Raw genomic sequence first — 26,793 nt, forward strand, 5'->3', positions numbered from 1 at the left:
ATTGTCACTGAAGCCTGATTTCCTCCAAATCCTTTTGCTTCTCAGGTGTTTGACTACTGCAATTTAAAAGTCAAATAACTTTAAGGGTGAAGGAGCATCCTGTGAGCCCAGAAGTACAGAGCTGACACAATGGATGGGTAAGTGGCTTCTTTTTCTGGTTTTCTGTTAGCCAGCCTAATCTCTCCAGAATGTCTTTGTTTAGCTGCTGCACCTGGCTCGCCAGTATAATGCTTATTCATTTCTTCCAGGCTTTTAAGCACTTTATTTCATGGCTGGCTGGTATGTTAAAAGAGAGTGTAAAGGTAGTTTCAGTACCTCTTTCCCATTTTAGGTCACCATTTCAGCTCTGGCAAGGTTCCCTGTGCGATACCGGGTAACCTCAGGTGCCTTTGCACACCTGGCTGCATGTGCTCTGCGACCACACATCCACTGAAACCCAGCATGGCAGCAGGTCCTGACCCAAAACAGCAAAAGGAGGGGTTTTCCCATCTATTCTGCCAAAGGAACACAATGCTGGAAACATGTCAAGGAAGCTAAGCTGAAAACTGCCCTAAGTCCACACCTGAAGGATGGGGTACCATGTAGGTACACACAGTTTGTGGTGATTGGGGTGGGGCTGTGTCCAGCCTCATCCCCAGTGGGCTGCAGCTGTGAGCAGCAGGTGAGCAGCATTGACAGCAATGAGCCATGGAGTGCCCAGGGGCACTGACCCATCACTAAAGGGGGCAGAGGGCACACAGATGCAATGCATGGACAGGAGGGGTATAAAAGGCTGGGCAAAGAACAGGGAGGGCTGATACTTGAAGCCTTCTGCAGTGGTCTGGTGTTACTCAGTATGGGTTGAAGCCTTCTGGAATTGTATGGTGATGCCCCGTGTATCCTGGTTGTCTCAACTGTGATGTGTGCTGGTACAGTGCTGTCCAGAGGGACCTGGACAAGCTTGAGAAGTGGGTCTACGGGAACTTCACGAAATTTGACAAGGCCAAGTGCAAGGTGCTGCACCTGGGTCAGGGCAACCCTGGTATCAATACAGGCTGGGGGATGGACAGATTGAGAGCAGCCCTGCTGAGAAGGACTCCGGTGCTGGGGGATGAGAGGCTGGATGTGGTCTGGCAGTGGGCACTTACAGCCCAGGAAGCCAAATGTATCCTGAGCTGCATCCAAAGCAGCGTGGGCAGCAGGGGAGGGAGGGGATTCTGCTCTGGTGAGACCCCACCTGCAGGGCTGCATCAGCTCTGTGATCCCAGCATAGGAAGGACATGGACTTGATGGATTGGTTGTCACCAACATGACCAGAGGGATGGAGCACCTCACCTATGAGGGAAGGCTGAGAGAGTTGGGATTGTTTGGTGTGGAGGAGAAGGCTTAGGGCAGACCTAATGGTGGCCTTCCAGTACCTGAAGGGAGCCTACAAGAAAGATGGAGAGAACTTTTGCGAGAGTGTTTAAGTGGACAGGCCAAGGGCGAATGGCTCCAAACTTAACGGGAGTAGGCTTAAATTAGCCATTTGGAAGAAATTCATTACAGTGATCCTGGTGAGGCACTGTAGCAGGTTGCCCAGAGGAGTCATGAATGCCCCATCCCTGGAAGTGTTCACGGCCAGGTTGGATGGGTTTTTCAGCCTGGTCTAGTGGAAGGTGTCCCTGCCCATTGCAGGGGGGCTGGAACTAGGAGTCTTTAAGGACCCTTCCAACCCCAACTATTCTTCGATTGCACGACCCCATATTTTAGGGCTTCAAATCTCCCATGATGGTCTTTCCGCGGCTCTCCGCCCAAACTTTTCAACTTGGAAGTGGGAGGAGTGGGCGCGATGATCTGGAATCACAAACGTCACTCGTAGGTGCAGTGTGTGGAGTTGGAACCCGCTCGGTCGCGGCGGCAGCCCCAAAACCGGCAGAAGCACACCCGGCCCCGCCGCGCCTCTCACCCCTCAGGGCAGCGCCTCCCACCGCCCTCCACAGGAGAGGCGCACGCGCCCGCGCGCTCCGGCCCGGCCCGGCGATTGGCGGGAGCCGCCGTGACGTCATCGCCGCGCGCCGGCAGCAGCCCCGCTCCTGAGGGGAGCGCGCCGTGCTCGCGCCGCCCGGGCCCCATCCCGCCCTGCCGCCGGCCCGCGCTGCTGCCCCGGGGGCCGGCCCGGGACCGCCCTGCCCGCCGCTCCCTGTTCCCGTCCCCGGCCGCCACTCCCTACGCCACAGGTGCGTGTGGGGCCCCCCGCCCTGAGATGAGAAGGGAGGCCGGGGGAGCGCGGGCGAGAGGGAGAGTGGGTGGGTGGGCGGAGGGATGGTTAGGCAGGAGCCTTCCCGCTGCCTGACAGCGCCCCTGGGCGCGCGTTCCTCTGGCAGCGCTTTACTGTCTGTATTAGACCGGCCCTGCCGGCTCTCTCCCCTTCCCTTGTGGCTTTTCCCACAGGAAGGTTAAGAATATGAGCCTCTACAATTTGGACCGGTTCCGCTTCGAGAGGAAGGGGAAGGGCGCGGAGCAGGTGTCGCCGTCCCCGCCGGCGGCCTGCGCCGAGGCACCTGGCGCTGCTGCCGCCGTCCGGGCCGCTGCAGGGGAGGAGGAGGAAGGTACGGATGGCAACAAGAGGCCAGGCATTCCGGCTTCGGACCTGACAGAGAGAACTGGTGAGTCAGGTGTTTTGCATGAAGGGCAGTGTAAGTCCTTAATTTCTAGAAATGAAGTAATTGTCTTTTGTTTTGGTCTTTGTCGTTTTGGGTTTTGCCCCCTTTGCTTGTTTTACAAATGTGTTTTTCTGTGCAAACGTTTCACAACAATTTCCACAAAAGTATCCTCATTTGCAGCAGTGTATGCTCTAATTGAACATGTGCATTTACAGGCAACGCGTTAGCCTTCTGAAATAACTTGTTTTTTTAATTGATTAATTAAGTTTCAAATTAAATGCTGAAAGAGTGCTATGTTCTCCTATTTGTAAACTCTATTTACTGATACTTATTTTATGCTCACATTTCAGGGTTTTTGAGGAAGAAGTGGCTTTTATTTTTAGTTGTCTGATAGTTGCAACACTGGAGTCTTAATTTTCTGAGTAGGGTCCTTGTCTAATGCATCGTGGAGCATCACAGATGGAATTGAAAAGAAAGGGAGCAGTTTCTTTTCACTTGGGCCTGGTTTTGTAAAGAGCTGAGAGACCTGGTGCTGATTCTCAGAAGCTGACTGTGTTAATCGTTTTGTTGTAGTGTTTGTCCTCTTTTGGGGCAGAAGCTTGAGGTTTTCATGGAAATGTCAAAACCTTGATTGTGTTGTAGTGTGTTGGTTCCCTTGGCTGAGACTGTAGGGATGTGCTGTTCCTGTCTGGATTCGTTGGTTAATACTAAGGACTGAAATTGCTGTTGGCTGTGTAATCACATTCACCAGTGTGTTTTTCCTGTTACTGAGGGATTTGAGAAACAGACAGTATCTCCGGCTGGTTATTTGGTACTTCTCAGACATCCATATAATTTGTGGTATAGTTGTCGAATTACAGGTGTTACGGGAGGGATCAGACAGACTTTGACTGTGCACTTATTCAAAAAATGAAACAGTAACGTTTCTTGATGTTGTTTAACTACTTTTTTTTTTGCACATTATTTTCTTTTGGTGCAAGGCAGTTTTTCACAACACCTTATCTAGGTGATAACAGAGAACCATTCATGCATGAGGAGGAGTTCCTCTTTTAAAACTGAGTGAAGTCAGAATTACAGGAGGTGGGTGTTTACCCTTCCCTAAATTTTGGTTTAGTGCAGGTTGACTGTTGTCAGTTGATTGGAGTGCTCTTGTGTTTACATTAGTAAATATTAAGCAGGGCATTAAAATATATAAAACATGTAAGTTGCTAGTCTGGAACTAGTAACCTGTTGCAAAGAATTTTGGTGACAGGGAGGACTTTACAGAAGCAGTGAGCAGCTGTTAATCCTGGTGTCTGCTGATGTGTCTTTGTAATGCTTGTATGGCACAATGGGCACTCTGAAGAAGTGCACTTTGGAACAGGTGTTCCCTTCCCGTTGGTGGTAAATCATTGTCTTGTGCTGTGGAGGAGTTACTAAGTGCAGGGGCCTTTCTTGAACTGTGAGTGTAGTTGTGCAGTAATGCATGGTGCTGCTTGTTTTGTGGCTTAGTGGTTTGGGGATTTACTTTATTTTAGTGTTATACTTCTTCCTTTAATCTCCCTGTGGATTTTGCCAGTGTAAGCATATAGCTGGACCAACAGATTTCACTGCTTGTTTTTCAAAATGCTGGTTTCCCTTGACTTCAGTTCTGCAGGGGTAGGACTGTGGAGAAGGGATGTAATACCCAATTTAGAGGCCTTAGTTTAGATACAAGGTAATAAAAAGAAAGGTGAAGGCCAACCTAAAAGACATGTAATGCAGGGCCAAGTGCTTGTGAGGAAAACTGGTGGGAGAAAGTGGTAGCTAACAGTGAAACAGGGTAGAGTGCAAGAGCAGGCAAAACTACAGTAGGTGTCCAACTGAAATAAGCATCCATGAAGGCAGATGCTGGTGGAGGACTGGGGCACTAATTAACATTTAAAATTGAGGTGTAATTAGTAGTGCTCTGCAAATACATAATTCTTCATCTTTCACAGATATTGAGTGTTTAAAGAAGATCAAGTAGTTTAGTGACTTTTTTCTCCTACTTATTTGCACATCAATGTTATGTAACCCCTTTAAAGAATTAATAACCTTTTAAGAAATAAAATCACTTTTTCTACATCTACAGAAGTTAACAAAAAATTAAGCACTCAGATTTTGTCTGCATGATATGAGGCACTTAAATGTAATAGAGAAGACTAGATTTGATTAGCAGATGCCTCTCCTCCTTGTTTCCTAATTAGTGTCATGAAGACAAAATTTTTCTTGGTTTGGGTCAAATAAGACAGTCAGCTTTTTTTTTGTTGGTGGTGTTGTTATTACTGAGTGGTCATGGAAAGGCCCAAAGCTGAGTTTATGGCACTGTGTACTCTCTGCTGCTAACTGCACCAACAAGTCAGGCTATGGAGTTGTTCTGTGTGAGAAGCAGTTTACACCAGGCTCACCAAAAATAACCTGCCCTAATGCTCAGTGAATCACGTGAGGACAACAATTACTCAGATTTCTTCTGAAGACAAAGTGATTGACAAAATACTGGTACAAGAAACTGGGGAAAGAAGAGGAGAGTGATCTTTATTTCACTTATGCAAACAAAAATGCTATTAAATAGCTAACAACTTGGTTGGTTTTTTTGCTAACAGCTTTGATGTAGTGCAACCACTGTGTGTATCTAAAAAGAATTTAAAAATCTTTATCCTTTAGGAGCACAAATAGTTCAGTATAATTTCCAAGAGATTTCTTCAGATTTGTTTTATCAAGTGCCCTGAAATATGCATCTAACAGAGTATAGGATTTTGTAATTGTCATCCATCTTCAAAAAGTGAAGTCAGATGTTGTCTATTGTGTCATGAACCACCATTATCTTTTTAGCTATTTTCTTTAGTTTTGTATTCCCAGAACAAACTAATATTGGTTCTATACCCCCTTTATGTCTGTAGGTCATGCTTCTCGTTCCTTTGTGTTGAACATGCATCCCTTATGCTTTAATAAGCAATTTGTTGTGTGATGGCCACAAGAATTGGTCCTCTTTGTACACTTGTCTGTGCTCAAAATTACTCAGACCTGCAGTGACTTTGCAGCTAGGTTGTAGAGAATAATTCTGCACTGCATTTACTGAGGGATAGAAACCAATTCTGGGGACAGTTACCAAATTATATATGGTAGATATCTCTAAAAAGAGTTGGAAAAATACACTGGAGTTGCTTACTACAGTTTTTCATGCAAATGAGTATCATTTACTCAATAGTAATATTTACTGAATCTCTTAATCTGTTAAAGAAACAAGCATCTTAATTTTCATTTAGATGTTTTTAATTATGTAAATAGCTCAGTATACTAAGATAACGAGATTAGTCTACACTGTTGTAGAAGTGGAGCAGAACTGTACCAGAAGTGCACAAATTAGAATAATTACCAACATGAATTTCAAAATGAGGCCATTATTTAGGTCTCAAAAAGCACACTTACTAAGCTTCCAAAAAGAATTGAAGTAAAAGTTGTAAAAGAAATTAAACTACAATATATAACCCCATTATTGATGGCTGATTTTGTTGATATCCTCTCTCTACTGTTTGAGTTTGTATCCTTAATGACTACACTTTGAGATTATAATGCTCAGAGCTCACTTGCACTGGCACTGCTCTTTTTTGTTCTGTTGTCATTTTCTCTGGGATCTGAGGAAGTCCTGTTTTGCTTATGTCTCAGTTCATAGAGTGTAATTCTACTTAGAGTGTTTCTGGAAAGAAGTGATGACTGCAGTATCAAGTGAAACTTTCTAAGGGTTCATAAGAAGATATGTTGAAGTAATCATCGTTTTAAAAGGGCAGCTTTAAGAAGTACCTTAGAGTAATACTGACATTTAGGATTATTTTAGCCAATGGAAAAGACTTTCCTTTGAAAAGGGAATTCTTATTACCATGTAGACTTGAACAGCATATGCTTGATGCTGCTTTCCAAAACTAGGTGGAGGTTACTTTCTATTTGACAATGCTTGTTGGACTATGTTAGTAAATGTGGTAAGCCTCTTAAGTATTGCCTCAGTTTTTGCTTTGGTTTTACCTTTGTTTTTACTTGGGAGAGAAGCTGGCTTTCTCAGAGTGAGGTGTATGATTTGTGTAGGAGGTTGTGTTTAGAATTACAGGGCAGTGTATTCTCTTTTTATGGTAGCAAAAATTGGTGACTGTTGTTGGGTTTTGGTTTTGATTTTAATGTGTGCATACGGGGGATATTTATGAGTGTTCCTATTTCTGGCCTCAGAGGCAAAAACTGGTCTTATGATTGCAAGCATTCCTTAATAGTTCTTTTGAATTGCTTGTAATCAGAAAATTCTGCCTCCAACAATTACATATTGTTGCTATAACTTTAATCTATTACTAGTCTACAAGGTTACAGTTTGCTCTAAATATTAGGATTCCTTATTAAATGTGTGATTTCGGCTTCCCCCCCACTTAGTAGGGTACTCTGTTCAGTGGGATAGGTGGAGGAAGGGCAGAAGACTGGGCTTTTTTTTGACAGGGAGAATGCTTTTTTTTTTTTTCCATCAGGTAACTCAGCATTTTTTAAATATGGGAGTTAGGAGCTGTCATGAAGACTGGACAGTAATTGCTAAATAAAATAAAAATAAAATGAGAAATCACTAAGTGAAACAGTAAATACTCTTTATTTAACTATAAATCTTATCTAAGGTTTATACTGTAAAAGAATAAAACTACTTTTAAGACTGTAATATTTTTGTAAAATTTCCTTGTGTTTTTCCTTTAAATTCAGTAAGGATGCCTCTTAGCAAAGTTGTCATGAGCACCTGTCATTTCTGTGTCACACTGCTTACAAGGAGAATTTGTTGGAAATTTAGTCTAATCTACAAGGCCAAGATCCATGAAAACTGCCTTGATCTGTTCTGTTAATTCAGTATAGATGTGAAATTCTCATGTTTCTTACAGACCTGTTCTGATGTTGAATCACATTTTTAAGGCATTTTTTTCTATCCTATTGTGATAGCCTTTGCCCTGATAACCCAACTTCATAATGTTCCCAAAGGTCTCTTTTGGTCCTCTCCTGTATTCATCTAAAAACTTAATCAGTTTTCAGATGAAGCAAGTGCATCAAGGACAACACATCTCCTTGCTAAAATGGACAGATAAAAGAAGGTACTGCTCAGGAAGCTTCCACTGCCAGCATGTTGATCTTGGATGCAGGGAGGTCTATCTTGGAACCGTGTACTACTGCTTCAGAACTAATAATTTTTAGGCATTCCTAAATTTGCATGTGTATAGGCTTTTCAAAATAAGATCAATTTGCAAAGTGAGACTTTTGCTTCTTCTAAAAATCATTGACATAATCCTATATTGTGTTTTGAAAGTGATAGCAAAGGCTTAGATTTTGATAACTACTAAAACTAGGTCTTTTATCACAGATGAAGGAACTAGACGCCATGTAGCTTGTTTCTGCATTTGACTATCAGATTAATTTTTTCTAGCTTCATCTGTGTCTACTGTCTGCTGGCAAATTAGCCTTGCAAACTGATGTTACATTCTAGTAATTTGACTCAGCAAGTTTCTGCATTACTGAATGGAGACAGAAGAAACTACCTTTACTTCTAGCCAAAACTGTGGTTCCGGAGTTAGCAGCATCCCTGGTGCTTGGTTCACAAGCACATGAGTTTTACAAAAGGATGGGTGTGTTTAGGGGGAGAGGATGCCTGTGATCCTTTCTTTGTGTTATGAGAATTTAAGATCTTTTTACATGAGGATTTCCAGTGACAGTAGTATCGCTAAAACACAAGTTTCCCAGAAGTTGGTGGCTGACTCTGCTGCCCCTTATCCTGGACTTTTCCTGTGTGTGGCTAAGGTCACCTTGTTGAGGGATCCATTCAGTGCAGGTCGCTGCTCAGTGTGTGGCTCAGGTTGAGCTGTGGGTGGGCAGGCAGGGAACTGCTGACCCCTTGCACAGAGGTCCCAGGTGCCTGTGGCCCTGCCAGGGCACAGGACACTCAGGAGCTGATGGCTCCAGACTTGCCTGCACTTAGACTGTGAGGGTGTAACAGCCCAGGATTTTTTTGTTTGGGGTTTCTCCTCAGAGGCACCAGCTGGAGCTGTGGTTTTGTTACTGTACCGTGATTAAATGATATTGGGGATCTAGACATCTGAGGGCGCTCTGGGAAACTGGGTGTGACTCTGTGAATGTGGGATCTGTAGCTGCAAAGGGGTCTTGGTCCCAGCTCCGATGCTGCTGCCAGAGTGGCTCCTGGATGGTTGGACAAGGAAGGTTTTTAACAACCTGAAGTCTTAAGCCTTCAATGATTGCTCTTTTGAGCTGTCATTGAACCCTTGTTGATGTTTCCTTATAGACACTGGGTTACATTCACCTCCATCCCTTTAACCACTATTAAGCTCCATTTTAAAGTTGTTTTCTTCTCTTTCTGTAGTGTACTCTGTAACATTTGGTACTACATTTTTTTAGTTTATTGGGTGCCTTTGCCTTTCAAAGCCTGTGCAGTTTCCTGTGTCAGCAAATATCTTGTACTTCTAGGATTTATCTTTTTTCTCCTTTCATTCAGTGCTGCCACAGTGCGTTATTTAAAATTTATTTTCCACGAGATTTCTTTCATACAGAAAATGTTCTCTGCAGCTGTCATGTTTTCTGCTCTATGCATCAATTTTTCTCTCTTCATAGAGAAAAGAGAGAAATATGCTTTTGACACCACAACAGTTTCTGTCCATATTCTGATAAGCCTGGAAGTATCTCAGAGGACTTTGCTCATTATTCATTTATCTAAAAATAAGAATTTATTTATTTATTTATAAGTAGTTATTAACCTAAAATATATGTTTTCTTTAATGTTGTAATATAGAACTTGTTTGATGTAAGAGGGCTGAAGATCCTTTGCCAGGTAAGTTCTTACTTAAAGAAATGCAGCTGTCAGGAATTTTGTGTGCATGAGAAAGTGAGTTCTGTTTGACTGACTGTTGTGTCTCTGAAAAAAATCACAGCTACCTGATTCTCTGAGTACAAATAAATATTTGAAGTTGTAAGTCATTGTCTCCTCTTTCTTCTCCCATTGAAATGTCTTGCACAGAGTATTCCACCATCCCAGAAACTCCTGAAGCCCAGAGGACAAGGAAACAGTCTTACTTCAAGCGCCAGCGCCAGCGAGGGGTGCAGTTCCTCGATGTGTCTGACAGCGAGGATGAGGAGCCAAGAAGAAAAGAAACCCAGGCCCCGAGGGCAAAGGTGGCCTTAATGTACGATTTCAGCCACATTTCTGTCCTGTCTCTGCACCCTCAGGGGCTCTTCTCAGTTCAAACCCTGAATTGAAAATCAGAGCTTAGGTTGGGTGCTTGTTTGCTCCTTTGGGATTCAGCTGCCCCTAACTAAACTTTACTGGTTTTCCAGGGAAGAGGTATCCTGCTAAAACATTTTCTCAGAGGGAGGAGTTCTGTGATGTTGAAACGTGTGATGTTTGTTCATTTACACATTTGTGCCTTTGCCCTTCTGAAATCCTTTTAGTGCAACTTGAAAACTTAACCATAAAACACTTACTTTACTAATTTTCAACTGTTGGAATTGATTTTTTTTTTGTGTATGCAACTATATTTGACAGGGAAGCAAATAGAGCTTCAGTGTGTTGTATGAGTCCCAAGTTAAACTTAAGTATGAGTAGTATGGTACGTTTCCTATCCATAGTGAAAATTATTTCTTTCCTAAGTGATTTGGAAATTTATATTTTTGAATGTGCTGGGAGGGAAGAGTCACTGTGCAGGAGTCGCTTGTGTGTGTGCTAAAAAGGCAGTGTTGAGAGAGCAGGTGAGACAAGATGTAGACCGACATCTGCAGCCATTTGCAACAGTGTAAAGGAACCCCTGCTAGTTATGTCTGTGTGGTAATTGTGCCCTCTAGATGTTTTGTGCTAAGCAAAACAAGATGGCTTTGCCTGCTTTTTTGATAGTCTAGTTGAATTAATGGGCAGAAAACTTTTGTGGGAATTGCAACCTTAACAGGTGTTGTCTCTCGTCAGGTTTTCAGTCCTGCACAGAGTATGGAGTTATTGGGGGTTTACAGCAGGAGTGAAATAACGCATTTTCCTGCTGCTGTTACCTGAAATTCTGTTGTTGTGTTGTTTCTTTTTTTAGTGTTTGCCCCCCCCCAAAGCTTAAACTTAAGGGAGCTACTTGAAAAGGAGGAAAGTATTAGCAGTTACAAGTGAGCTCCTGCTTCTGCCTGTGATTTAAGTTGTAGATTGTGCAAGGAGACAGAGGTGGCCAGCTGGCTGCATGCATCAAATTGGCTTGTGTGCAGTCCTGTGTAAATGGAGTTACTCTGCTTCTGGGATCAATCCCACCTGGAAGCAGTTCAAGTGGTTTTGTATCTTATGGAGCTGATGCTGATAAGCCATGCAGGATGCAACTTGCAGAGCCACTGCTTGCTGTTCCTATACTGTGTTGCTGTTGCTGGGAGTGAGAGATGGACAGCAAGGTGACTCCCTGGTGGGGTTGATGACCATGAAACTACATCCTCTTGTGCTCCTCAGTATTCCTGTGTAGCCACCAGGCACCTCAGTGCCTGACACTTTGTCCCAGTGTGCCAGCTCAGATGCTGATCCTCATTCTGAACAAGGCACAGAACAGAAAGCAGGAAGTTTAGAGTAGAGAAAAGATCTTTCCTAAAGAAAATGTGCCGTGACTTTTGCTACCAGAGGGTTGCTGTCTGGAAAAAAAAAGCAGAATCAACACAAGAGTTGCTTAGCAGTTAAACGAGTGTTTCTTTATGCTTGATAAGAATGTGATTATACACAGAGGACAAGATTTATGATGTATGCAACTCTGGCTTTGTTGAAAAGTGTCTAGATGTTATTCTCTGATAGGAAAGGATAGGATAATTGCAGTGTCACCATTTTCATTTGGATTGATTTTTCTTTTTTATATGCACTTTTTACAAGAAACCTTCCTTATCAAGGTAAAAAGATCAGAAAAATGCTGGTAGATTTAAATACGATACTTCATTAAGTTTTTTTTTAAGTGGAAGGAGGATTAATTTTTGAGGCTTACAACTCAGTGCCTTGGTGGACTGAAGAATAATTTGGATTCTCTCTTGTTACTTCCTTACTCTTAAGAGGCACAACCAGAGAGTCCTAGTAGCTGTGCATGCCTTTTGAAAAATGAGGAGATAATTATTTGATGAGCAGTTACCTGTGTATATCTTTTATGTAAGTGACACACATCAATTTTTTTTTCCAGAATTCTAATGTAATCTGCCTGTTGCAACTGCTAAAGAAAGATATAGTGAGGAAAACCAGGTTTATTTTTAGTCTTTTACCTATATGCAGAGAGAGCTGCAGGCAAGCCTTTCTGATGGTGAAATCCCTATTAAATGGCAAATTCCATATGATTCAATTAATTTTGCCTTCCCAAAAGGAGATTTTTGTGTCTATGGGAGGAAGGAGGATGGGAGACCCATGCTTGGGTTCAGTCTTACCTATGCAACTCAATATCCTGGAAGATACATGGGGGTTGCTTCTCCTGTAAATTAGTGTTAATAATCAATATTTCAGTAAATTCAGAACACTGTCTTTTTTTGATAAAGACTCCTGCCACATTTATACATTTAAGATGCTACACAAGGAGCTTTGAGTTTTCTTTCTCAGTGAGCCAAGGGCTAGGACAGAGTTAATACTGCACCTGGAAAGTGTTTACAAAGAACCTAATCCACATCTGTTTGTCTGTTGGGCAAATAAACACTAGCAAGGCTGTTTAAAGTAAACTTGGGGTAGTCTGATGTAATTCAGGTAGCTCAAACTGTTCAAGTAGCTAAACTGTATTAAGGTGGTTGTTATTAAATTATCAATAACCTTTAATAATTTGAGGGTAAGTGATGGTATTTTGCTGGTCACTTCTTCTTTCCTTTACCAAGTTGAAATTGTTTAGTGCAAAGAGGACGCTGTACTTGATACATGCCTGACTTTGTCCTGAGTAGAGGTATCCCTTTGCATACAAGTTGATTCAGTGTTACTGAATGCATCTCAGTGCATTTTGTGCAATCCTGGTGGGTTAGTAATGTTCTGGTAGAGTAAAACATTCATAAGCAAAAATAAATTTTAATTACTTTTTTCTTCCCCTGTACATTGTAGCTCTGAACCATCTGATGATGATGACCGGCCTGAAGAGGAAATGGCCCAGCAGGCACTTGTAAATGGTGGGCAGCAGCAGCCAGCTGTGAAGGAGCATGTAGAGAAGGATACCAGGGACTCAAAGCTGCAAACAATGAAGGAACGTTTTCCCCAAAGAAGTGACCAAGAATTATTAAAAGTAATAATGCTCAGTTCTTTGATTTATTTGATGATTATTTTATAGGATTTTATAGGTAGTTTTTCTAAGCTTCTGACTTCAGTACAGGGTACAGTCTTGTGGTGAGTTAATGTTATCTGAATGCTAGGTACCCATTAAAGCTGCTCTGTCACTTTGCTTCTCAGCTGGACAGGGAAGACAATAGAATGAAAGACTCATGGATCATGATAAAGACATGGAGAGACTATTCACCAGTTACTGTCATGGGCAAAACAGACTCAACTTGTGGAAAAGATTTAATTTGTTACCAACCAGATCAGAGTAGGGTAATGAGAAATAAACACAAATCTTAAAACACCTTCCCCCCACCCCTCCCTTATTTTGGGGTTTAACTGTATTTGTGATTTTCTCTACCTCCTTCCCCCTCACACCAGTGGTGCCTGGGAATGGGATATGGGGGCTGCAGTCAGTTCATCAGCCCTCCTCATCAGGAGGACTCATGACACCCTTCCCTTGCTCCAGATTGGATCCCTTTCCATGGCATGTGGTCCTTCAGGAACAAGCTGCTCCCTTGTGGGTCCCTTCCACAGGGTCACCAGTCCTGCCAGCAAACCTGCTCCAGCATGGGCCCTTCTCTCCATGGGTCCTGCTGGGAGCCTGCTTTCAGGGGGGCTTCCCATGTAGTCACAGCATCCTTTGGACATGCACCTGCTCTGCTGAGCTGTTCTCCATGGGCTGCAGGTGGATCTCTGCTCCACCTTGGCCTGCAGGGACACAGCTGCCTCACCATGGGTATCACCACTGGCTGCAGGGGAATCTCTGCTCCTCCAGCCCCTCCTTTACTGACCTTGGTATCTGCAGGGCCATTTCTCTCTCATGAATTCTCTTTCCTCTCTCCTGCTGCAGGTGTGTTGATCCTTCCCATTTCCCTACCCCCCTTTCCTTCTTAAGCTGTTATCTACTGGTGCTGCCACTGTCACTGATGGGCTTGGCCTTGGCCAGCAGCAGGACTGTCCTGGAGCTGACTGCCACTGGCTCTTTTGGATGTGAGAGAAGCTTCTGGTGGCTTCTCACAGAAGCCACCTGTGTAGACCCTGCTGCTGTCAAGCCTTGCCATGCAAACAAAATGCAGCTCTTAATTATTGGGTTTTTTTAATAGCAAAAGGGTAAAAGTAATGTTATAGAGGAAGTACAGCTATGTAATGTTTCCACATGCATGGGAACTTGAATATCTATAAAAATGAATATATAGAGACACACATCAAATAAACAACTTTAGGTAAGTTCAACAACAGTGAACTCCAGTGTATAGAAAATTTTTCAAGTACTTCTTTGTTGTGTTGTTCAAGCTTAATTATGGCTGTCTCAGTTGATAACTGTTGGTAACTGCTGTTGTTGGAATGAGCTAGCTGATGAAATGCAGAAGGAGTGGAATCACTGCCATCTTCCAGTAGATGAAAGACTGTGCAAGCTTGTATTTATGGCATTTAACATGCAAAGATTTCAGTACTTCTAGTGAGGCAAAGGGTAGGTTTGAACTTACTGTAATGTATTCTGATTAAGCTGATGTGGGAACTCTTGGCCATTGTCCAGTGTACAATGCAAATCTACAGGTAACTCCTTGCAAGTGAGATATGGTAGCTCATTACAGTAAAATATCTTTAGTACCATACAAGGCTTTCACTAGCTTTTATTTATAAAGCTAAATGTGTTTAAATTAGTCTGTAAAGTTTTCTGGTTGTTGAAATGGCATTGAAGAAATACAGACATTTTACTGATGCTCCTTGCTGGGTATTTTGTTTCCAAGTGAATCAAGCTTTATGGATGGACTTTTTTTATTTTGGGAAGAGCAAAAGGTTTTTAAGTAGGAGTTTCTGAATTTTTCTCCTGAACATTAGAATTAAAATCTGTTGTGCATGTCCAGAATTTATCTTTTGCAGTTTTTGGCTGCATAGAATTTATCTGATTCAAAGACTGATGAAAGTTCATTGTAGCTTAGTAACTTGCTAGAAATGCTATGTGGTGTGTCTCATTGCTGTTTTGTGACTTAGCTACTGAGCAGCATGTGAGGCTGATGGTGTTTGTTTTCAGGAGAATGCAAGATAGCTCCCGTATCAGCAGAACTTTGTAGAAAATGGAGGCTGTGCAGATTTTTTTGTGCAGTTGCATAGCTGCAACATTTTTAAGGAGGGCAGAGGACTGTCAGGCAAATCTGTTGTTCCTTCATGAAGGATCGTGGAGCAGGCTGCCCTGACAAACTTGACACAACTGATGAATGCTATTAAGGAAAAAAAAATCACCACTCTTTTGAAAGGGAAATTGTGCCAATGTAGCAAAATTGTAAGATGCTGTTTCCAAATGTGAACTGATACTTGGGAATCAGGATTCCTCATAACTTCATTTTTTGTTGTTTTTTTTTTCATATTCATAACATTTAAGCCTTTTGCTTTTGTTGCTGTTACCTCACCTGCAGAAAGCCTTCTGAAAGTCTCAACATGCAGTTTGTGAAACAGATCTATGTTGAGATTACATGTGGATGGAGAAACAATCTAGGACTGCAAGGATGTATTGATAAACCTTGAGACACATTATACATTTCATGCATGTACTTACAGGAAGTGGACCAATGCATCACAATAGTATTCAGATACTTTATGAGTTAATAAATTAGAGGGTTTTATTATCTTGTTTTGTGATAGTAACATTGAATAGTCTTTGTAAAAAAGCTTCTAGGTAAATATGCAGAGTATGTTTGTGAAGTAGGGAAGAAAGTGATAATAAGTGACATTATATTCAAAATGTTAATTTGATACTTCTTGGTTTTGCTCTTGGATTTTTATAATACATATATATTGGCGGGGGGGTTTGTGTAAAAGTGTTGTTCAGCCACAGCTGATCCAGCATTGTCATCCTCTGTTCAACTAACTGGATTAAATTTCTCCACTTAGCAGTTGTCTTTTTTTTTTTTTTTTTGTTTTGCAGCTGATAGAATCAGCATGCACAATGGATGAAGCAGTAGCTGCTGGTTTGAAGCTCAATGACAAAGGTATGTTTAACAAAAAAACCCCAAAAAACAAAAACAAAACCCAAACTTTAGGAACTGTAGCTAATTCAGTGAAATTGGTTGGCAAGTGTTTAGAAAGTGGTAAAGCTTCTGCTAAAAGTTACAGTATTGTATGTTTATTGTAATAACACAAAACTGAAATTACAGGTTTTGCAGGGAGAATGATGAGAAGAGAATGTGGACCAAAATCTGTAAATAAAACCAGAAAGGAGAATTTTTTCTGTGAAGCTCAGGATTGCTTTGCTTGTGGGTTTTTAAGTGATTCTGTTCTTGCTGGTTCCTTCTTTGTCCAGAACTTGAGGCAAATGGTAAGGGGTTAGCAGAAGTAATTCTAAATGTTCTAGGTGAGCAGTCTGGTAGTATGGAAAAAATACACTGGGTATGTAGTTACTAATTAGTAGATATTGTTTGTATCAAGGTCCATTGCAGTTTCTTCTTCTGGTTGTTTTCAAGACCTGCTTGTAATTCTGAATAAGAAATGTTAGTCTTAAACATTAGACAGATCCCCCTGTTCCCTAGCAAAACATCACCCAAACCGTGCTTTTGAACCCTCAGAGCTTCTTTGGGGGTGTCTGTTCTGCATCTCAATTTATGCAGTCTCATACTGTTACCAAAACAAAGAAACAAAACTAGACAAAAAGCCCAACCCATTTTGTGGGAGTGTGTTGTAAGTGTTAGATGTGTTAACGGGTCATAATTCTTGGGCTTTGGGTTCACATCACCCAAGTCCAGGGTTAAGTCTTGTCTTGTATTTTTGATTTGTTGGAATTGGTCAGGGAAGAGTGGAATTCTGATATTATAGAAAGCAGATCAACCATCTATTTAGAGTTCAGCTGTCCAAGGTTTTCCTGAGGGATCTTCATGGAAATGATGGAAAAAACTATTTCTGATCACTCTTGATAGTAGTTCATGCATCTTTTCATGGAGGATCCTATGGATTTGGAGCAGTATGTGTAGGAGGGGGTGTAGGCTGAGGGAGAACTGTTGGACTCCTGCTTTTAGAGTACAAAATTTTTTGCTTTTTTAATTTCCCCTTTGTACTTACTGTATTTTCATTTTCTTATTTTCATATAAAAAAGATTTTTAACAATTTCTAAAAAGTTTTAAGAACATCTAGGCTACTTTGAGTGAAGGGATTCTTTTGTGTTTTGTGTTGTTTGATAGGGTTTTTTTAACCAAATATAAACTCGAAACCATTTTGAGTTAATCGTTGTGTGCATGGTCAGATTCTATAGAAGGAAATTCTTGGGTACTGGCAATAGGAAACAAGGCTGGCATGTTTTGAGAAATACACTGAGTGTTGCTGTTCCTGGAAGACTGATTACTTTTTGAGGGTTTTGATAAATATTAGGGCAATTTAAGCTCCTATATATATCCTTAAACTTTGTTGCAGTTCACAGTGTTTGAACTAAATCACTTTGATTTCTGGTACGTAGGCCCTGCCTTTTGGCCATTTTTGTGTTGATTTAAGAATGTTGTTCCACGTCCTTTAAGTATGAGCCACAGAAAAATCTTCTTGGCAGCAAAATTCTCACTAATCACAGCTGTTGTATAAAATATTTAGTTAGCAGTAAGCATGCCTGACAGTGATGGTATAAATCACCTCATTTTGGACACATTTTTTAAATATGGAGACATTACTGAACATCTGCTTTAACTGTGTCAATTTCAGATATGCTTTACTTGTTGTGAGATGTTGGCTGTGTGAGAGGTCAAGGCAAGATACAATTTTGCTAAGCATGGCTTTGTGAAAAAAATGGACCACAATATCCTTGAATTTTTCTGTCCTGTCAAAATGACAAAAAGCTTGTCTTTATAGCTTGAATTCAATAGTTGTGTAGAGCTAAAACAAGAAACGGTGCAGATTTTTTAAAGGTATGAAGATTAGATATGACACATTGAAAACATGTGTCTAAGATGTGAAGTTGTAGTAATACTTGTTGCTTGTGATTTGTTTCTGGTGTTGTTTTCTTGAGAACCTCAAAAGTGGGGGATGTGCTTCTGAGCTGAAGCCTGATGTAAATCTGTCTGGTATTCACTACTTTTTGAGCAGTCAGAAAGTAGTTTTCTTTTATCATAATGAGGGAAGTCACAGTAATACAAGAGATTTTTTTTTGTTAGAGGTAGTAGCAAGTAACAGGGGAAATAATGACAGATGCTCCTCTAAAGTCTGAGACCTTGGAGCTGCTTTTTTCATTGCTCATTAGTTACAAAATTTATGGGGAGAGCAAGGATTCCTCTGGAAGGCTGTGCCTGCACCCTGAGGATGATTCCTATCAGTAAGAGTTTCTTTATCCCTTCAGCCATATACTCCCTTAGCAAAGGAAGGAAAAGTTAAGTGCACTTTGCAAAGTGGGTGTCTTCAGAAAGTTGGCATTTTTTTTTTTGTCATTTGCAAATGTGGGTTTCCAAAGACCACAGGTTGATTTTGAAATAATTCTGTTTATAGGTTCCTGAGACCATGGCTTTCCAGATCCTTTGTTTCAGTTCAATTGCCTCTAAAGTTGCTCATGATGGGGCTTCCTTCAAAGGCTATTGGAGTGCACAGACCATGACCCAAAAGCAGGAAAATCTTTGAAATACTCTTATATCCAGCCATGTATTTTTTTAGGGCAAAGGGGTTTGCAGGGTCACTGTTCACATTCAGAATTATCCATCCTGAATACAATCTTAATTGAGCTTAAGAAATAATAGCACAAGACCTCCAATGACTTCTAGTGCTTGGCTCAGCAGCAACCTGACAGCTCCTAGTTTGGGCATCAAGACAACCACACATTCCTCAGACTTAAGCTAGTAGCAGGCATTTTCCTGGCAATATTGTTTAAATTATTTAAATTATGCCTCATCTTTGGAAGTGTTCAAGGCCAGGTTGGATGGGAGTCTGAGCAACCTGATCTAGTGGAAGATGTCCCTGACTAGAGCAGGGGTGTGGAACTAAGTGATCTTTAATGTCCCTTCCGACCCAAATATATGGTTCTATGATATTTTTATCTAAGTATATATAAATACATAGACTTTGAAAAAAATCTTAACAGTGTTTTCTGGTATCTCTTACTAGATGCTAACTTTAAGGAAAAGTTGCTAGTACTTTTCTTTTCTTTGGGATGTTTTAATAATTTATTTTTTTCAATATTATTATGCCACTTCTTTGATGTCGGAGTGAATGACTATAGTAGAAAATTTATTTGGAAGTATTTCCACGCAAAGTATCTTCTTGTACGAAGATTTGGCTATTTAATGTTCCAGAGTTAAAACTATTTTCATCAACCAGACAGTCTTCTGGATTGGAAAGCAGATGTGCTTTATATGAGTGTGTGGGTGTTCTTTTTCACTGGTCTCCCAGGGCAGGCTGGGAGGGAGATGCTGGTATCAGACACGCCAGCTCTGCAGGCACTTGCTGTTCCAGAGAAGATTTAACTTCAGTAGTATTTCAGATCATGGACTAGGAATTTTTGCCATAATTTGCTCTGGTAGTGCTGCTTCAAGCCAAGCTGGTGTCCAGAAATTCTGGTGATGTCTTCTTGCCTTCATGAGCCAGGCACAGCAGCAGTCTGGAAGTGCACCTGGCTGGGCAGGCCTTAATGCTGAGATGATAATCTCTTGATAATCACCAGGGCCCAAAGACAGTCAGAAAGTTATGGCTCATGTGGACTGTCTGTAAGTGATAAGGTTATCACAGACTTAATATGCATAGTTTTCTTTGAGATGTCTAGATTTAATGTTGAAAAGCATTTGGTAACTGCTCTGGTGTGCACCTGAGCCAGAAATCAGTCACCAGTGATTCCAGATTGGCAGTGATGTACATATTCCAACACACAGATGGGCTTCAGCCTGGAAGAAATACCAGCTTGAATAAAACCAGACACGGATACACCTTTATGCAACTTGTGTGTAATAACATGTGGTAACTATTAAAAAAAGAAGAAGAAAGTGCTATTCCAGTTGTTGTATATGAGAGGTAATGACTTGATTAATTGCCAGACTGCTGAAGATAACTTAGAGGTAAATAAAACATGTACCTTCAAGCAGCTGCTTTGCTTCAAGTTTCGATGTATCCGTGCTCTGTAGTAGGAATCTCATGGAGACTGCTAAACATTGTGTGGGTAACAAGTAGTTACTGCATTGTTGTAGTAAGTGAAATATCCTGCTGTTTTGGAGTGAACTTAAGGAAAGGAACTAATTTTTTTTTTCATCTCAATTCTTTTTGAAGCTGCCTCTGGTAAAAGGAAACAAAGAGATTCTCCCACAAATTGCAAAGCCAAAAATGAGCGAGTTGCAAAAAAGTCAAAAGTCAGTTATGTAAGTACTGTGCTTTTCTCTTTGTGCATTGTAAAATAAATGGAATTACCTGACTTGGTCAGTGACAGTGGTGTGTTTTATCAGAAAATTAAGTCAAATTAGATCTTGCCATCTGGATGAGATTTTTGTATTTCTTTTATTGTTGACATTCTGAATGGAATGACCTGCTTTGTGTTTTAGTGCTTGTGGCTTTGTATCACACCAGCCAGTTCACCGCTTTTGGTCAAAGTAGTAGTTGATGGCAGGTGGCAGTGTGGGAGGCTCTGAGCACCATTCAGTTTTTGTGAGCAGCAGTGGGAATTACAGGCTCTGGATCACTTTTCCTCCTCGGGTCATTCCTTGTATTTCCTCAAGCACATGAAGTTAACATATTTTGCTAGATCTACTGCTATTCTTTGTTATAGATGTTGCTTATATATTTGAAACTATGACTTGGGGAAATCTTTAAAAACAATGAGTTGGTTGCATTTAAAGGAATGACTGCTTTGACCTCTGCTAATAAATGGGAGCTATGTCATCATCCTGGTGCATCCAGGATGGTGTTTGGCAGCTTTGCACATCCTGCAGTGCTGTCATGAGGCCATCTCCTAGGCATCCCAGGAGACATCCTTGAAAGCCACTTACATAGAGAAAGGGAATTATACATAAATACTGGAGGCTGGATGAGGGAGGATGACTGCGTTGAAATTTAGGCTACTGTTGTCCTCAGACAGAGCCAATTAAAGAAAACACGGTTTTCTATTAAAGCAAAAATATTACAACTCATTTGTAATTCCTTCCTCCTGAAAGAGAGATGTGAACTGGGTTTGTTCCTCCTCACCAATCCCCTGGATTTGGGTATGAAAGGAGCCTTTAGTTAATTATTAACCAGCCAGCCTAGCAAACAATGCTCCACTGGACCTGGTTTTATATATGAACTTGATTTCTGTTCCTTAACAGTTTCATTACAATTAAAGGGGGAAGGTTTAGAAAAAACCAAATGTGGAATATGGATTTTTGGAACTCATTCTAGAGAACTACAGTGAGAATTTGCACAGTTTTTTTCTCAGTTTTGCTTTTCCTTGTGGTTCCTAAGACCAGAGTGTACTTGGGCAGCTCTTCTGTGGACTGTAGCTGCTCTCTTAGTGACACAAACACTCACTGAGGAAAGGAATAATGTCCTCTGTTACTCAGAGTGCCTCTGGGTGATGTGGTTTTTGTGCTCCTTCAGCCAAGTAAATGTTGGTATCTGCTGTAGACAAGTAGCTCTGTAACCACTTTGCAATCAGAGCTCTAGGAAGGAACTGGTGTAGTTCTTTGTTGTGAATACACAGCAGAGCAGCTTGTGGCCCGTGGAAGTTTTGGCACTTGTAAACTTCCATTTTGCAGGCTGGTAGTAGCTGTTAGTGAAGCTGTTGTTGATGAAAAGTTTTACCAGTTTTTGATGTGACTCCATGATGCTGACTCCATATAATGTTTGTGGAATTTTTTACCCATAAATCTTAATATAAACACACCATTTGACATATTTGTAGGCTGTGGTGGGTTAAACACCACATGCTTAGTAAGCTAATCTGATCACCAACCCTGACATCTTCTGCCTTAAATATCATCCAGAATTGCTAATAACTTTTGATTTTAAAGCAAAATAAACTAGACAGTTCTATATTATTTATGTTTTGGTACATAACTTTGCACTGTGTATGCTTATGAAGTAAAGAGTCCCAGCTTTCATGACTGAAGACATTTTCTATGTTCGTGAAAGTTTTGGTCTTTGATCATTGACTAGGAATCACTTAAGCTTGAATTTGTTTTGAGTGCTTTTGTCATTTAGAGTAGCTCTTTAAGGATAAACAATGCTGATGAGGTTTTCTTCTGTTTCTGTAGTTGTAATTAATATTAAACCTAATAGGTACTTTCTTTGACATAGCTGGATGACTCAGAACCCAAAAGACAATGGGAGAGGCAAGAGATGCTTGTGAAGAAGTTGCAAAGTACATTTCCTGGATTGGATAAGGAGGTGAGCTGATGTCTCCCTATAGCACATCAGGTTTTGAGTTCTTAAGAAAACTGCAGCTGCTGATAGTCCGTATGAAACAGTTCTTTTACAACAGCACTTCCAGGAAGAGCCCAGGATAGGAAGGCTTTTACTGTTCCTGCTTTTACAATATAACTTGTCCTGAGGTGAGAGCTATGGGATGTGTTTAGGACTACAGGGACCTTCTCCTCCTACATTTCTGCCCCTGTGACAAGCCTAGCATAGTCAAATTTGATGACTTACTGTAAAAATGCAAGAGGAAATGATCCATCTCTCTCTCATTCTTCTCCCCCAGACTGCTAACTATATTTAGCACTTTGTATTACTTCAGTACCTGATGGTCCTCAGCAACTATTTGAGCCCTTTCAGTACTGTGCTTGAAATTGTTGGAAGCCAAGCTTGTTCATGTGGGTTCTTACACTTTTGAAAAGTGGAGTGCAGCTCTGCCTAAACTGAGTGTACAAAGAAGCTGAAGGGTTTTCTCATTTTGATTTCCTTTTATTTTGAATCAAATGATTTACCAGGGTTTTCCTTGCCTGATGTTACTAGGCACAGAAATTCAGCTTGTGCTTATCTCACCACAATGCAAAATGTCTTATTTTTTGCTAGGAGCTGAGAGAGGTACTTGAGGAACATAACTGGGTGTTTCATGATGCACTGGAGGCCCTGAAAATATTTGCAGACGACGAGGAGGGTAAAGACACATTTATAATTCATTTTATCCAAACACAAAACAGACTTGTGATGCAAATATTTTTGAATGCTCAGCAATGACAGTCCTGACAGCACCATGCCTAGAAACTTACATTTATACTTGAAATTATTGTTACAGGGAGGATAAAAGAAGGAGGCTCAATTTTTCTGTATTTTTATTTTTGCTCTCTAGCTAGGGATAAATATCTTTGTCTTGCTAATACAGATACGTATAAAAAGTTGTAATTACCTATGGTTATCTCTTAAAATATATTTTGGTACATGTGAAAGCTGATACCTGCTCCCTTTCTACTTGTTTAAAAAAAAAGAAAACTCTGTTTTTTAACTACACGATTTGTAAGTTACTGGTTTCCAAACCAGTCATTGCAAATAACTACATAGGTAACAAGTAATATATGCTATTTTGTCAATTTTAAAATGTATTCTAGGAGAGGAACATCCTAGAAGCAGGCCTTGAATTATGCAACCCATCTGTAAATCCCACTACTTTAAATGTGGTAGGGAGCAAACCCAGTGATTCCAAGTAAATCTGCAAGTTATAACTTAAGTCCTATTTAATGAGTTGATTACTTTGCAGTGTATTACACAGCTGTCAGATATGTACATGTTTTGCTGTATCAGCTATTTAAGTGTTCTTGGGACAGGGTAGTGATCTTAACTGGATTGAAGTTAAGAGAGCTAGCAGTGCTCAGGAAGTTGTGTCCTTGCTGCTGCTTCTGAGAAGGCCGATGTCAGGGTTGGAGTCAGCCAGCAGCAAGCTGGGATTGGAGAGAAGAGAAACTTCTGTGCTGCAAGTGCTCTCTTGCAATGAAGGAATCAAAACCCTTACAGAGCACTTCTGAAAATTTACTTTCTTGTGATCGGTTAAATACCTTCTGTCTTATTTTAAGGCAGCTGAGTTATTTTGGTTGGAGATGCCTCATTATTTGAGGTTTTTTTGCATGTTTTCATTGTCCCACCCCAAATACCATACCAGAGTGCATTAAAATGGAAAAAATGTATCATTTTCTTGGTGAAAGAAAGCTTGTTTTCTCAAGTCAGCAGAATTAATATCTCTGCAGTCAGGTGCAGTGGGACTAATATCTCATCTTAAGGATACATAAGAGTTCTTCACTGTTAAGCTCTGATTCAGAGCTGCTGCACCTCACAAATATTACATTAGGTTGATCATCTTAAAACTACTTAAGCTACTTAAAACTACTTAAAGCTACTTAAAACCTTCTGCTATTTGACCATTCTACAAATGAGCTTTATCTTGTACTCACAGTTAGAGCTATTTGTATATTTTATACAGATTTGCTTTTCTGTTCTCTTAGGATCACCTGCTTTGAGTTCTTGTGTATTAAATGCTAGAACTGTGTTTTACAGATCTGTAGGTTTTATCTTGGAAGAACAACTTGTGTTTTCATCAGCCCCAGACCAGTATGCATTGACTTGTTGCCTTCTGTGTTGCATGCATAGGTATAGAATTTCCTCCCAAAAGGAAAGTTGCTGACTGGACTGAAGCCTCCACTAAAACCCAGAGTGAGGAGAGTAAAGATAAGACGAAGCAGAAGGCTTCTGTGAAAGAGCAGAATGGCTTTCAGAAAAAGGACAAAGGCAAAAGGAGCATTTGGAGTGCTGAGAAAGAAGCAGAGCACACGGAGGATGAGTCCGCTTCTGAAGACGGCGGAAGCTCCCTGGATGAGGACTACAGCAGCGGCGACGAAGTGATGGAGGATGGCTACAAAGCCAAAATCCTCAGCTTCCTGCAGGATGCTTCCCTGAGTGAACTGACTCTGATTCCCCAGTGTTCTCAGAAAAAGGCTCAGAAGATAATAGCGCTCCGGCCCTTTAACAGCTGGGAGGCTCTGGTAGGTCTGCATTCTTCCTTTCCTATCCCCAGCCTGCCTAGAGTCAAGGTGGCTTCAGCCTAGGGAGGCTTAGATGGGTGGCCTTATCCTCATTAGGCTGAAATGCTATGTTCCTTCTAAGCCAATAGCATTTCAAATAGTGTCATATGACCTGATTTTGAATGAATTAAGGGGTGATTTTTCTGGAAAACTCAAGCTGATTGGCTGACATTACTGTCACTCACTCTGTAGCACAGAAAGTTGGTTGATTTCACTGCAGAAGGAGAAATTAGAGCTTTCACTTGAGAAGGAGGTGTTTGCTAGCCTGTTCTGAGCTCTTGTAGCTGAAAACCCATGCAGAAGGGAACAATGTGGCAGGACCTTTACTGCAGACACTTGTGCAGCAGCAGCAGCAGCTTCCAGGGTAGCTCCATGATTGAAGAAGCCAGCATGGATATTTTCAATTTCAGGCAAGAAATGGTCGTTCTCTTTTTTTTTTTTTTTGTGCCTTTATTCTACTGCAGCTTAGTGTCTAGCATGGTTTTGCTAGCTAAGCAATGCAGCCATTTTTAGTGGAATGAGCTGCTGTGTTTTATTAATGAAAGGTAAAGCATCAGAAGGTTAAGCCACAATCCACCACGGAAGGGAAAGCAGTATTTGCTGGTAAGTACATTATCTACTGTCGCTCTGTTGTTACTTTCAGATGTTTACCATGGCTTGTTTGTAGACTTCACATTTCATACAGTTTCAGTTAACTGCAAGACCTCAGACCTGCTAAGAGCAATGTCCGGGTAAGAAATTTGAATTCTTACAATCTGTTACAGCAGATTGTCTTGATTTAATTTATTGGTGCTTTGGATTTTAAAGCAGTAACTGTGCACAGGCCTTTTTACAGAATAATTGATGTTTTTCATCAGTGTGCATTCTGAACCCCCCCGCTGATGTATGCCAGTACTTTTTCAATATGTGTAAAACAATAACATTTATTATTCAGTGTGTGAAATATATTACCATGAAAGAATAAGAGATACTAAACAGAATTTTAAGGAAAACAAAGTGATCTTTGTGTGTTGTGTTATAAGGGAAGGGGGGAGACAAAAGGACGATATGTGAAAAAAGTGAGTTACTGGTATGCTGCAAAAGAAATCCGTTTTGCCCCAAGCCTTTGGCTTCTCACAGAACATCTGTCATACAGCTATTACTTTCTAAACTTGTTGGATTTTGTCTGAGCTTAATTCTTTGCAGAAGTATTTGCTACAGGGCTCTTCTCCTTTTCTGTGTTAAATATTTTACAGTAAAAAAACACTGCATGGGCCTGTTTGCATTCAGACTTCGTCTTTCATGAAGATTGCTGCTGTCAGCAGCCACATGTTTATGTGGTATTGTGAATACTTGCCCAGAGTAGAAGTGGTTTGCAGCAGATTTTAGCAGATGTTTTGTATCAGTGCGGATTTAATTGTTTATAAAGATCCAGTAGCTCAGTAACCCAGTGTTTTCCCTACCACTTAATAAGGGTGGTTAGAATAATGGGGAGAGCTGATTCAGTTAGAGCATTAAAGAAATTGGCTTGGTTTTAATTCTCTTTTTATTGTAATGGTATCTTGTATAACACAATGTGAAGTACTACAAGTTGTTACCACTTGTTCATTATTAGAATTGAGGAAGATATTAAGACACTCAGTCTGAGATTAAAAATAAAGCCTACTGATTTGTAAATCGAATGTTTTATTCCAGGAAAACATAAATGAGAATGTCTTTTTTTATTCTAGATGTGTTTTTTTTTAAGTTGGACTAAGCTCTTTTGTTTCAAGAGGATTTGAATTAATTTCATAAGCTCATAAGATTATTAAGAGCACTTGGAAATACTTACTCTTTGGAGTAGATATTTCAAGTGCTTAACTTGATCTAGTAATGCTTAAAACACATAGAAAAAACTTAGAAGAGATGGTTCTCAAAATAATGGGAGAGACCTGAAATCGTCAGTGCTTACAAAGATTAATTC

At 40.7% G+C, this 26,793-nt stretch overlaps 1 protein-coding gene across 1 annotated transcript in view; it reads left to right on the forward strand.

Moving 5' to 3' along the window:
* Positions 1-2,101: 2,101 nt before the first annotated feature.
* Positions 2,102-26,793, forward strand: part of SMARCAD1 (SWI/SNF-related, matrix-associated actin-dependent regulator of chromatin, subfamily a, containing DEAD/H box 1) — a 40,184-nt gene continuing 15,492 nt past the window's right edge. Inside the window, exons 1-9 of the mRNA XM_066548058.1 lie at positions 2,102-2,198; positions 2,413-2,627; positions 9,661-9,826; positions 12,709-12,886; positions 15,848-15,911; positions 20,140-20,228; positions 22,138-22,227; positions 22,855-22,939; positions 24,421-24,812. Of these exons, the coding sequence (XP_066404155.1) occupies positions 2,426-2,627; positions 9,661-9,826; positions 12,709-12,886; positions 15,848-15,911; positions 20,140-20,228; positions 22,138-22,227; positions 22,855-22,939; positions 24,421-24,812 (1,266 nt within the window). The 5' untranslated portion in view covers positions 2,102-2,198; positions 2,413-2,425. The remainder of the gene's footprint in view (positions 2,199-2,412; positions 2,628-9,660; positions 9,827-12,708; positions 12,887-15,847; positions 15,912-20,139; positions 20,229-22,137; positions 22,228-22,854; positions 22,940-24,420; positions 24,813-26,793) is intronic.

Source organism: Molothrus aeneus, chromosome 4, assembly GCF_037042795.1.
Source record: "Molothrus aeneus isolate 106 chromosome 4, BPBGC_Maene_1.0, whole genome shotgun sequence".
Taxonomy (NCBI): Eukaryota; Metazoa; Chordata; class Aves; order Passeriformes; family Icteridae; genus Molothrus; species Molothrus aeneus.